This window comes from Chiloscyllium punctatum, chromosome 26 (genome assembly GCF_047496795.1).
Source record: "Chiloscyllium punctatum isolate Juve2018m chromosome 26, sChiPun1.3, whole genome shotgun sequence".
In the NCBI taxonomy this organism is placed as follows: domain Eukaryota; kingdom Metazoa; phylum Chordata; class Chondrichthyes; order Orectolobiformes; family Hemiscylliidae; genus Chiloscyllium; species Chiloscyllium punctatum.
In genome coordinates this window covers 60,421,298-60,434,948 of record NC_092764.1, presented here as the reverse complement: position 1 = coordinate 60,434,948, position 13,651 = coordinate 60,421,298, and the positions used below count along the sequence as shown (strand labels likewise).

The 13,651-nt window shown below is 36.9% G+C and overlaps 1 protein-coding gene across 1 annotated transcript in view; it reads left to right on the top strand.

The window, feature by feature from the left end:
* The window catches only part of znrf1 (zinc and ring finger 1), a 268,770-nt gene that overhangs the window by 127,032 nt on the left and 128,087 nt on the right, over positions 1-13,651 (top strand). Inside the window, exon 2 of the mRNA XM_072547527.1 lies at positions 11,685-11,780. Within this exon, the coding sequence (XP_072403628.1) occupies positions 11,685-11,780 (96 nt within the window). The remainder of the gene's footprint in view (positions 1-11,684; positions 11,781-13,651) is intronic.

The window sequence follows — 13,651 nt, the reverse complement described above, 5'->3', positions numbered from 1 at the left end:
TTTAGGGAGAGAATTCAAACTTTACGACCTGTGGAGCTGAATGCAGGTTATACTGAATTTTGAATATTCAAATCAATTTTGTGAAGAGTTCAGTTGGAAAAGACTTTTGTTTCTAGTGGCTGCAGAACTTCATTAATTTTAGTACTATTGTATGATTTCCTAAACCACAGGCAACTTCAGTATTGAAATTAACAGAAAGGAGTCTCATCCTGCAAAGCTGTGTGTTTACCCATTGTGTATCTTGGTTTTATTTATATTTGTATTGGGTTTGTTGATAATCGCATTGTCATAGCTGTAAAATTATAAAATTCTAATATCTTTATAATAAGTATTATTTGGTAACAGTAATGGTAGTCTGAGGCTGCCTTATTTTTCCATAGAATTATTTATCTAATCTGTGTATTCATAACTAACCCCACACATTGCTTTTATCTGTACTCTCTGGTGAGGTGGAGAGAGAAATATGTAGATTTCTAAAAAAACATTTGTATCCTTTGTGCACAATTTATGAAAGTAAAAATCTCCATTAGCACCACAGATATTTCAATAGATTTAGAGTGCTTCCAAAATGTGTCTAGTCCTTTTGTAACGTTTGATGCCTGTGTTTTCTTAAGACAAGGAGATGTGAGAAAATCAGCCAGTGGCAGTAATAATAATTTCATGATTTGCTGGAATTGTCTTTATAAAGATAGTTATATATTAGGTTTTAAAAATCTCTTGCTTCAATATGTATGTGATATTATTTTTGAATGAGGAGTAAGAATTTCACAATGACTGTGGTCCTACGTCTGAGACTATATATGGAGGTTGCTTACTCCCACATACAAGTATACTCTTCCCCTAGGTTCAGAATGCTCACAAGTTTCATAACAAATCTGAGCTGCTTGAGTGGTACTGCAGAATAAAGCTAAGGATTTTTAAAAAGTCAAAAAGAAATTAAATATGCAAAATTCCCAAATATACCCCTTTTTAGACTGAGGTTGACAGTAAGTATCGACCATGTTTCTGTACTAAACAAGAATTACGATTTCAAGATGACAAGTAGACAGACTAAAGCTATGGGTAAACAATTATGAACTGTGGTCACATAACTATTAGTTAAGACTCTAATCCGCTTATAACTTCCCCTTATGCAATAACATGCACACACATACATGTACATACAACATACATGGAGACAGGAAGAAAAGGGGTGTTATGGGTCGACAGTAAGTGTAGGAAGACTGTTCAGAGATTCCTGTTCGCAGGATTGCCGAGATTATCCTTTTGCTTGTCAGGATACCGCTTTTCAGTCTTTCTTCTCCAGATGCATTCACTAGTTTTGCAGGAAGCACAGGATGACTGGTTTTCACTTCTAAAAGGTCTCTGACATATTAATGAAATGTCACAGCTTACGGCAACTGTCAACGAGAAAATAAAACTTTATTCGGGCTTAACATGGTTTCTCCTGTAGCGAACAGGAATGTTAGCTCCTGAGCTTGTGGAGTTCTGATGACTTTTCCCTATCTTGTTCACAGCCCAAAGCTGTTAAGTTACCTGAGAGCCAGTCGTATAACTGTCAGTAGGCAGAAGGCCTTTGACAACTGTTTACAGACCAATCACCTACTTGTTGCTGGCTGAATCTCCATTTTATACATCCTTAGCTCCAGCTAGTCTGCACCTTCTCCTATTGTGTAAACAGTACTTGCAGTGAGTGTCAGGTTATTTGCTTTCAAAAACCGGCAGTAATCCTTCAGCAATTCTTGATATTAAAGATAGTTCTTTTCTCATTCCAATCCTAAATTTAAAGTACAAAACATAAAAATACATAGTCTTTACATAAGGTTCAGGAAAACTGGGTAATGTGTGCTATATGATGGAGATTATTTATGGTGATGAGCTACTTTAGTTAGGTGAACATAAGAATAGGAGGAGGCTATTCAGTCTCCCATCATTCAATGAGATCATAACTGATCTATGACCTAAGTCCAAACGCTTGCCTTTGGGCCATATCCCTTGATATCTTTGCATAACAAAAATTTGTCCATCTCCAACTTAAAATTAACGACTGATCTTGCATTCGCTGTCATTTATGGAAGAGAGTTCAAAACATCTACCACCCTTTGTGTGTACGCATGCTTCCTGATGTCTCTCCTGAATGGTCTGGTCCTAATTCTCAGACTGTGCCCCCTGGTTCTAGAATAGTCAGTCAGTAGAAATAGTTTACCTAACCTGTCTTTTCCTGTTAATATCTTGAAAGCTTTTGTGCAGATGACCCCTTAATATTCTAAATGTGACATAAAACTGGCCTAATTTGTATAATCTCTCTTTATAACCCCTGAAGTTCAGGTATCATCCTGGTCAGCCCATGCTACACTTCCTCCAAGGCCAATATTGCCTTCCTAAGGTGTGATGTCCAGATCTCACAGTACTGCAACTGGAATCTAACCAGGGTTTTGCATAACTGCATCCTTGTATTCCAGTCCTCTAGATGTAAAATCCAGCATTCCATTAACTTTCTTGATTATTTTCTGCACCTGGTTGTGACATTTTTAAAATCTATACATCTGAAACCCCCAGTCACTTTGGACATCCTCCATATTTAACTTCATACCATCTATGAAGTGCCCGGATCTATTTTTTTTTTCAGTTCAGAATGGATAATCTCTCACCTGTTTACAGCTGACTCCACTGCTACTGTTCTGCCCATTCACTTAGTGTGTCAATATCCCTTTGTAATGTTATGTTATCTTCCATCTACAATGCCATCCTAATCTTTGCATCATAAGTAAATTTGGATATATGATTTTTTTAATGCATTGTTCAAGTTGTTTTAAAATGTGAATAGATAAATCTCTGACACAGACCCTTGCAGGACACCTCTGTTCACATCCTGCCAATTTGAGTACCTACTCATTGTCTCTACTTTCTATTACCTGTCACTCAACCAGTTTCTCAACCATGTTAGTAATTTGCCCTCAATTCTGTTTTACCTTAGTTAACAGTTTTGTTTCATAGGGGGCTTTATCAAATGCTTTATGGAAGTCAATATGAACAACATCCTTAGAGACCTCTTCAAAAAATTCAATGAGGTTTGTCAGGCATGATCTACCTGTTATGAATCCATGCTGGCTTTCCCTGACTAACTGAAAATCTTCAAGGTGTTCAGTTGCCCCATTCTTGATTATAGACTTCAACAATTTCCCCACCATAGATTCTAACTGGTGTGCAATTCCCTGGTTTTCCTCTCTTTCCTTCTTAAAAAGCAGAGTGATATATGCAATTTTCAAATCCAGAGAGACAACTCCTGCATCGAGGGAACTCTGAAAAATTACAGTTAGGGTGTCAACAGTGTGCTGTCCTACTTCCTTTAACACCTTCAGATGGAAACTGTCAGGTCCTGTGGATTTGTCACTCTTTAATTCCATTAATTTGCTCATTATCAATGTTTACTTATGTTTATTTTATTCAGTCCCTGTTCCTGATCCACTATGAATTTCCTCTGGGCTTCTGGTAGAATATTCTCCTTTACTTTCCCTCAGTATTTACAATAGACATGTTGCTGAGATACTAGCAATGCAGCTACTGTTGCCAGATTACTTTATAGAACACCGTCAACAGTGCCATTGCAGAAATCTGACAAAGCTTGCTAAATGTTTTGCTTTTTTGTTGAATCCTGTACCAACCAACATTATGCATTGCCATGCCAGCTGTATCTCATTTGCTTAGTTACCATGTAACCGTAGCCTTGATGTGGATTGTAGTCCATAATGAGAAAAGAAGATTAAGAGGTGACTTATTAGAAACATACAAGATGATCAGAGGATTAGATAGGGTGGACAGTGAGAGCCTTTTCCCTCTGATGTTGACGGCAAGCACGAGGGGATGTAGCTTTAAAATGTGGAGTGATAGATATAGGACAGATGTCAGAAGTAGGTTCTTTACTCTGAGAGTAGTAAGGGTGTGGAGTGCCCTGCCTGCAACAGTAGTAGACTCGCCAACTTTAAGGGCATTTAAATGATCATTGGATAAATACATAGATGATAACGGAATAGTGTAGGTTAGATGGGCTTCAGGTTGGTTTCACAGGTCGGCACTACATTGAGGGCCAAAGGGCCATCATGCACTGTAATGTTCTATAATACATACCAGTTATTAAGTCTTATGGTATGGTGTTCTGAATCTGTGGAAATGATGCTCAATGTTCAGTATTGGTTTCTCGCATGCTCCCTTTCCTTCTCTTGAAAATTAGGTATCTCCAGAAGTGGATAACGTTGAAGTGAGAATTTCAGAAAATGAGGCCTATGCCAGTATAACACAGTTAGTAAAAGAGCAAGTAATGTACAGGTGGTCAGAGGATGGCAAACTATGAATTTTGGAGCTTATTGAAGAACATTGAAAGGGGAGATGGATCCGGTCATGAAGAGATTTAAACAAAAGAATTTTAGGTTATCAGACTGATCATTGAGAGTAAGGGTAAATTTGAGATAGGAATCAAGCAGAAGAGATTTTCAAGAGTTGAATTTTATTCGGGATTGAGATTAAGATGTCAGTCGTCAGAGCAGTAGAATAATTAAGATGGTAAAAAATATGAAGTGTTCTCATGCCACTTGTATTTCCCCTTTTAGGACAATGGAATTTAATAATGGAATTTTGAAAAACCTGTCACTGCTTTCCTTTGGATGTTTAAACAGTAAAAATGTGACTTTTTCTCAATTCTTAATATCATCGTGCAGTAACAAAAAGCAAAGGGTTGCACATGCTGGAAAACAGATGACCTTGAAAATGTATGGCAGATTAGTTAGCATTTGTAACCAGAACAGGTGAGTTCAATGTTTCAGATGCATACCCATCATTAGAACTGCTGAATTGCTTCTACACCTGAAACATTAAAGAGGGTAAGTATAGACACTGACCTCCTGAGTGCTGTAACACTTCTTTTTTGTTTTTGAAAAATCCTGAATTGTGGCTGCAGCTTTCATTCTTTATAGATAATTTGACTTTGCTAATTGAACATGGTCCATTACTTGCACCTTGTTCATTTGAAGAAGGAGACTACTGATTCACAACTCGGAACCATAATAGTGTTGATTGTTATGCTGCGTATTTGGTTTATATTTTCAATCCTTAAAATACTGATTACATTCATACAGGTATCAAAGAAAGACTATATAAATTTTGCCTTTTCTCAAGTCAGTTGCTTGTTTTGAATTGGGATTGTGGACAGATTACAACAGCATTTTACTTCATCTGACTTGTGTTTTGCACTGGTTAGGTATTTAATGCATTGGAAAATACAGAAGATAAACTTTGAAAATCTCTGCAACTTCTACCAGCTCTCGAGCTCTGGGTAAAGTTGCTGGTAGTGAGTTTGCACACTGCACTTCATGCACATGAACTACCACTGCCTACTTTTGTTGAGTCCAACCAGATTCTCAAAGACTCATCACTGACTTCTCAAAGGAGTTGTGAACCATTATCTGTTTTCAAGAATATTTTGAAATGTAATTTTAAAAGCTTTTACATGTCCCCTCACATCTCTTCTGCCTTTTCCAGACACCTTCTGTTACTACCTTTTGAATGACAGCTTTGAGATTATAAAACCATATTAAGAAATGTGAAGTAGTGCAAACTTTTTGCTATTAAAACTGTGTGACCGTCTTTAATTAAGATTTCTATAAATTTGTCTGTGCAACAGTTTTTCCAAAGCAGATGTTTGGGTGTTTCTTCAAGACTTCCCATTGTTACTATGTGGTTTATTCCTTCAATCCATAATGCATTATTGATAAGTGAGCAATAGAGGGAGCAAAGAGAATGGGGGTGAGGGATGTGGCTAGTTGCTTAAACCAAAGTCTCCGAGAACTGAGGTGTTCTAACCAACCTGCTTTTGTTTTTGTGAGTTGGTGTGCTTGACGAGATTCCACCTCTTCTCCCTACAATGAAAATACTTTGAATGGGGAGTCATTTGTATGGAATCTGAAATCACTCAACTCAAGCTTCCTGTCTTTAATTAAAATCTGACATAAGTGTTAAGGTTTCTGGTCTTGCAGTCTATCAGTATACCATACCTAGAATCACATCCAAAGAACCAAGAATATTGACAAATATTCCCATTCGTGCCATGCAAATTTGGAATGGTAGAACTATTAATTAGAAAGAATAAGCATTTTCTTGACTTCAGGCTTTCCCAGTTGCTCCTAACCAGTGACCATGTGATAATGTCTATAATGTAGAGAAGTTAATATTGTTCCTTTGTTTATTTTTTAACAGATTCGAAATTTGAACATTCATAAGCCATTCTGAAATTAGATTTCATGTTTGCTATTTGTAGTAAATTCATAAATTTGTGTATTGTGAACCTATTTATGATTTTGCTATAAATTGTGCATAAAGGACATTCTCTCTCTCTCTCTCTCTCTCTCTCACACACACACACACACACACACACACACACACACACACACACACACACACACACACACACACACACACACACACACACACACACAGTTGGGTGTAACCATGCTTTAATTTAAAAGCACATACTCTGATGTAATCTCCTCAAGACCATCTGGTATTTTTCTGTAAAATCCCCATGTCTAATTAGCACCTTTTGTGAAATATCTGTGGTTTTTAAAAGTGTGTAAGTGTAATAGTAACATGAATAGATCCTGTGGAAAAAAAACCGCTTCTAAAATTCAAGTTTGAACTTGAAAAGCATTCAGGTCTGCTGCAGAGCTTCATTCTAGCTCAGTGGTGTCTGTTACTACACGCTGTTTCACAGAAGTTAACCATTATTGGCTTGTGTGTATTTGTGTGATGGTGAACCTTTTCAATTTTGACTGACTTATACAATAATTTGTAGGTGTCCATACAGCAATCGTGGTTGATTATGATTGCCAGAGTCATTCTCTTTTTTTATTGCTTCTTTGCCTCGAAAAATTGTCCACTTACTTTAGTTAAACTCTACCATAGGGAGTCTGAAAAGTCTGAGATGACAAAAACAAATGCGAAACTGTAAAGTACCAAATCAAGTTTTTATGTGTCTCTAACATAAATGAATTTCTACCCATTATACTTGTTATCAAGATGAAAAAATAGGTTGAAGTTCTTACAGAGAAAGGGAGGCAATTGGGAGAAGGTTCTGCTTTGCTGTTGCTGTGCACTGACTCTCGAAAGATTGCCTTTGATGGTGAAAATCGTGGTGGATGTCACCTGAGCTAACTTTTGGACAAGTACAGAGGAACGTCATTATCTGAAGAACACGGGCGGGGAGTAGTTAGTTTGGTTAATTGAATTTTGGATAATCGAATGCTGGATAATCGAGGTTCCTCTGTATGTGACAGATATTTGAGAACTGAGAAAAGGGAGGAAAATAAGCTTACATGGGGCAAAAATGCTGATTAAAACATTTAAACTTTCAATCACAGTAGCAAGAAGACTCATAAAAGATTTGGATCGATTAATAGATTCATGAAATAAATCTTCCTGAAACTTGCTCCTGCCATTTGCTTAAAGATTCATTAAAGCAAATAAATCTTTGTGCACCAGGATATACAATGTTCTGGACCAAAAGATGTTAGAAATCAAATGTTCCTAGACTTTGTGACCTCTCTTCATGGAAAATCAGATATGATCCTGTGTCTCATCATGTGAATTAGTGTACAGGGTATCATCATACTTCAGTACACAGTTACATTTGTAAACTTGCTAAATGATAGTTCGGGAGAATCTGTTAGGTCCATAAACCTTGCCTGGCTGAAGCATCATGACGAGACATTCCCTGCTCTTACTTTCCCCACTCCTAAAGTCATGTAATCTCATATGATCCTTTTAGTTACATGATCAAAACTTTGTTTTAAATATCTCTATTAAATGTCTCCTTTACTTTTTCTGCACGGAGAAAAATGTCCAATAATTCTGTTTCACAGTGTACGTAACTGAAGCATTTTAATAATGATATCATTCTAGATGGGAAATTTGAACCTTGGGGATTTAACAACTGATACTGAACATCTAAAGAGAAACTCATTTTGCTTTTAGTTTTAATTCTAGTTTAAGTTGCTGAAGTACATTCATTAAAATTGGTTAAATCCATAAAACAAGGTTAAATAGGCATGGCAGTGCAGGTCATGTGCTGCAACTGAAGTTTGAGGAGAGTATTTTAATAACCAGAGGACCACATTGGCAGTAAATCCCTGCATTTTGAGAAACTTCAGTTCAGAGTTGTTCAGCTGCCATTTGTGGTGTAGTATATGTGGGAGATCAGGAAGGGGAGGGGAGTGGATTCAGTCCCAGGGACATACACAGCCTAATGGTGAGGCACTCAATCATAGTTAAGCAGTGATATAGATCTAACTTATCTTTATGGGTAGGATTGTGAGATTGTAGTAAAGTAGTATAATGACACCCAGATATAATGCTGGAGGAAACTTCACCTTTGCTTCTCCAACATATGAGGTTCTTGGAAGTGCATGTGAATGAGAATGAAGTATGCAGCATGAATGAACAAAGTGAGTGCAGCACCACTTGGTGGCAATTCAAGAGTAGTGGTGGTGGTGGTTTGGCAGTGAGGATTAGATTAGATTAGATTACTTAGTGTGGAAACAGGTCCTTCAGCCCAACAAGTCCACACTGACCCTCCGAAGAGCAACCCACCCAGACCCATTCCCCTACATTTAACCCTTCACCTAACACTATGGGCAATTTTGCATGGCCAATTCACCTAAGAGGTGGTGCAGTTAAAGAGAAAGATACTCTTCTCTGCAGGCATCACTTGGGGTTCTGAAATTTGTATTTTCTGCTTGCTGCCAGATATAAGGATCTCTCCTTTGACTGGAGAGGAACCTTTAAATGGGAGGGAAATAACCAGATTGTCATTGCCTGCAGAGGAGTCAGCAACACAGAGCCAAGAATTAGATTTTTCTACTTGATTGAAGAGTTAGCTCTATGTTAATTGCAGATCTCACTGACCAGATTGTTACCTGTGCTATCCATAGCGATAAATAAATTAGAAGGATAAGAGCTGGCTGGAAGAGTTGGGTGGGAGACAAAGCTATCAATTTGTGGGACACTGACACCAGTATTGAGAACAAGGGGCTATTTTGTCAAGGTAGACGCCACTTAACCTGGGACCTGTGTCCGATCAAGTAAGTAGGATGCTTGATGGGCTTTAAATAAAGGGGTCAGAAGGATTCAAGAAAGAATCCATTCAGAGTCCGAAATATCAAGGCTGTAGAACCCAGGAGTGAATTGGGTAAAAATAAGCAGTCAGGAAGGCACAAAACATGCTGCCAAGTTATATGTCCAAGTTGAATGGGACACACTAACTAGTGACACCAGGGAAAAGAGAAAATAGTTAAAGGCTCTATATTTGAATGTATCAAATGCTCACAATATACAAGTAGATAAATATCATAGACATATTCATCGCACAGATGAAAATTAATGTGTTTGATCCAATATCTACTGTGGAAATATGGTTGCAAAGTGAGCAAAATTGGGGATTAAATATTCCTGATGCTTAATTTAGAAGAAAGAGGCAAAAATGGATTACCAAAAGTGGCTTTTTTGATTATAAAGAACAGGTTAAATGTGTAGAGAGAAGTAATATTAACTCAGAAAATCAACTCAGGTGGTATCTTTCAAGTCTTGGAGGTGGGAAAGCAACTTAATTCATTTTGTCCTGTCATCGCAGAGCCTTATTGTTTTCATGTTCCTGCTGCTGGAAATGAGTTCAGAGTGGGATGGTCCATGCATAACCTTCCTGTACTGCCTCAATGGAATGCTGGACTTCAAAGACCTTAGCTCCTGGTGGAACACGAGAAAGATGGTTCACCCAGGAGTTAAACCAATGCAAGCAGCCTTGAAAGTATCAAGACTCCCTTGATCTGCACTGAATTGCTGCATGATTGAGAGATTGCTCATAGAGTAACGGAGTAGCTGCTGAAAGCCAACCCTTGTTCTCCTGTTCTCCCTCTCCCTGCTATACCCAACCCAGACAACCTTCTGCCTCACCAAGAAATCACTTAACTGACACTTTGATCCTTGCCTTCTCATCGGCATTGCCAACTGTGAGCTGGATGGGTCTTCAACCCCCAGGAATTAATTTCAGAGACAGGTCCACCACAGCCCTCCAAGTTAGCTGATTGGAGGAGAGTGCAGTGAGCATTGTTCTGTTGAGTCCGTTTGAGTGTCTTGTCACTTTCGTGAGCAAGCAAACAAGACATCTCACAAAAGTGGAAAATTCTGCCATCAGAGTCCACAATGAAACAACAAGACATAGAAATGTGATGGGTGTAGTTTGTAGTGAACAGTGGGAAACATGAGGAAATTGGAGGCATATTTACCAGTGGTAGTCCTGTAATCTTCATTTGAACTACTTAACCCAACTTTCCAGTAATTATGCGGAGGAAGATTAATGTGGAGGATTAAAGCCTGCATGTGTACTGTCTTCCTATAATTGATCCTTGCTTAATTTGTTATTTATATGTTTTCAACATTAAATTCCTACTCTCGTATGTAATTTGCATTGTTTAATTCCAATTAATGGAGAATTTAAATATATCAAATTTGAAAACTAATTTCAAATTATTGGGCATAATCTGTGTAGATGGAAAGAATGTTACTTTAGTTTGGATTGTTTTGAAATCTTAAGTACTTCATTCTGCACCATTAAGTATTTCAAATGTACCAAGGATTATTAATGTAAATTATATTTATGAAAAACTGCTAGTTAATGTCTTTTTATGAAATTTTAAATTGAATAAATGCATGAGATGTGTTTTTCTCAATGATATGAAAAATCAATTTAATTAACTTTTCATATGTAAATTGTTTTATCATGAATCTGAAATATTAACTTTGTCCAGCCTCATTATTTTAAATAAAAATATTTCAAATAGCTTTGGTTTAATGTAGATTAGACAAATAGTCTAATTTATACATTGCATCCGTACTAAGGACTGAAATAGGTTTGTCAAGTGCTGTAATGTGTTGATCATCGCCCATGCTTGAGGGCCACATTCATTTTGATAAACTGTCATTTACCTAAGGATGAACAAAGTGATGATTAATTCAATAGAAACCATTTTCTATCTATTGATTGTTAGAAGCATTAGTTTGTTTTGCAGACTGTGAATGTCTTGATGTGAGGATTTGGTTTCCAGGGATGATCTGTTGACTTTGCTAACTTATCTGCAGTTAGAGTGAATTCAGACATGCTGAAGATATTTTTAAAAGTTTAAATTATAAATGTACTCTTGGGATCCTATTTTAGTTTGAGTAATAAAAGACAGACTTATACTTTATATAAAAATAATTGCATAAATTTAACAAGCCATCAGTCAAGTACCTTCCAGCTGAACTCCTCCTTTCATTCACTCCCCAAAAGAAGGCTGAAATCAGTTCAATAAAGCGTTTGCTTCTCTGGTTAATTTAAACTTACTGCAACATAATCTTTTAATGAGTGGTAAAATGGTGAATTTCTGAATGAGTGATCATTTAATGAATAGAGTCTTGCAGATGAAAAATAAAATTGAACTGGATTAATTGTGATGACTGTTGTTTTGCTTTTGATAGTATTTGGTATGCTAAAATTTTAACTCATTGCCTAAACCTAAGTGAAGATTTCCTGGAAGTCAATTGCTTTTAGTGAAATAGTATAAACTGCCACTTTTTCTCATTAATTTTATTTTTCCTTTCAGGTTTCAAGTGCCCAATTTGCTCAAAATCTGTAGCTTCCGACGAGATGGAGATGCACTTTATAATGTGTCTCAGCAAGCCACGACTCTCCTACAACGGTAATGGACCAAATACTTCTATGCTTGCAGTGTGTGTGTTACAGTTTCTTTTGAGAGTTGGCAATAAAAGTACAGCACGTTGTCCTATGGAGTGCTTTGTGTTGTCTTCTTGTAGACAATGAGGGTGATATATTGACAGATGATAGAACATAAGCTTGTATTAATAATCCTATTGTTAAGTTTCTGATTTTAGTCATGTGGGAATTGCTGAGCAAGCATTGTATTTTTTGTTCTTGAGAGGAAGAAGAAATCTAAGAGAATGTGATGGATTTCCAGAGGCTTCCCAGGTCATTTTTGTCCTGATGTCTTTCTCCATGCCACCCCTGCAATTAAGAGGATACCACAGGTAGCTTCTATGACGCATGCAGACTAGGGAATAATTTTTCTAGAGGGAAGAGGTTGTTGTTATAATCACCACCTAAAAATTTGAGAATACAACTGGTCCATTGAAATAGTTATGAAAGTATACTGCACCCATTTACTGTGTGCAGATGTTTTGATACCTGGATGTTGATAGATTGAAAGTTGGGCATCCTCCATGTCTCTTGGACAAAGTTTCTTTGACGTTTACTTCAGCCGATCAGAATAAAATCACAATAGTAGTCGTACTGTTTTTGTTGCATATCTTATCATTTCCATATATTTGTAATCTGTATACAAAACTGGACTGACAGGTTTACTGTGAATTCTATGGTAACTTAACATATGTCTGTCAACCTCCAATCTGGTGCTGTCTAATTCAACATCTGTCAAAACTGTCAATGCAAGAGATGGATAATTGGAACTGTCAATGTTATCTCCATTATTGGTGCTGATTTTATTGTTATGCTAGGGAATAAGTCATCAATGAGAAAACATAGAACTGATTCTTTCTGTCCCACTGGGCACTGCCACATCTCAAATTGAAGCCTTGGTAAAGGTAAAAATGGATCCAACTCATGGTCTTGTACGGAGCTTTGATTCCCTTGTAAATCCTTGCCATATTTTGGGTGAGAGAAACACAGGTTTTAGTCCATATGGTTGAAAGTATAGCCTGGACAATTCTTGTTTGAGATTTGTGTCACTGATGTTATCTCTATAGTTGCCAAAAATCAGAGGGACCAGTGCTGACAAGTAATATGGAATTAATAAAACTGACTCAACGTCAATATTATAAATCAAGTACCACACAGGTACATGCAATGAGATCGTCAAAGCAGATGGGATTGGACTGCTTGCAAAAATATCAATATGCAAAAACCTTGATCCATGCAGGTTTTCATCGTTACTTGGACTTTGACAAATGAAGATGTGCTTGTGCTCATTTTTGTATGCTGATGAATTCTATTTTCCTTTGGTCATTATGATAGATTTATGTTTCAAATAGTTGCTACTATAAACAACTCTTAAAATTGATGAAACAAATGTTAAAGGCTGACTTTGAAAATTAGCAAGATTTAAGATTTCGTTCTGTGACGGCAATTTTGAGCATTTTAATCTCTGCCATATGTGATAAAGGCCATGCTTTTACAAAATGCATCATTCAAGTAAAATAGTGCACTGGAGGAAGATCAAGTCAGTGCTTGGATCATTTCAACAAATGTTTATCAATCAGAGTGTCCTTAACAGACTATTTTTATTGGCTTATTAGAAACTTGTTAATAATGTCTGCAGTGAAAAAACAGGTCCGTTGTTATGGGAAAATCTGCCTTAATCATAAACTTTGATTATTAAGGTAAACTGATGGAATTTAACAGTGATATTAATTAACAGCAAAGTTTTTGTTTGCTGGAACAGAACTTGAGTATTGCTAACAAAAGACGCGCACACACACACACACACACACACACACACACTTTGCCAAAGCTTTTCCTTTTGCACTCAGAATCATA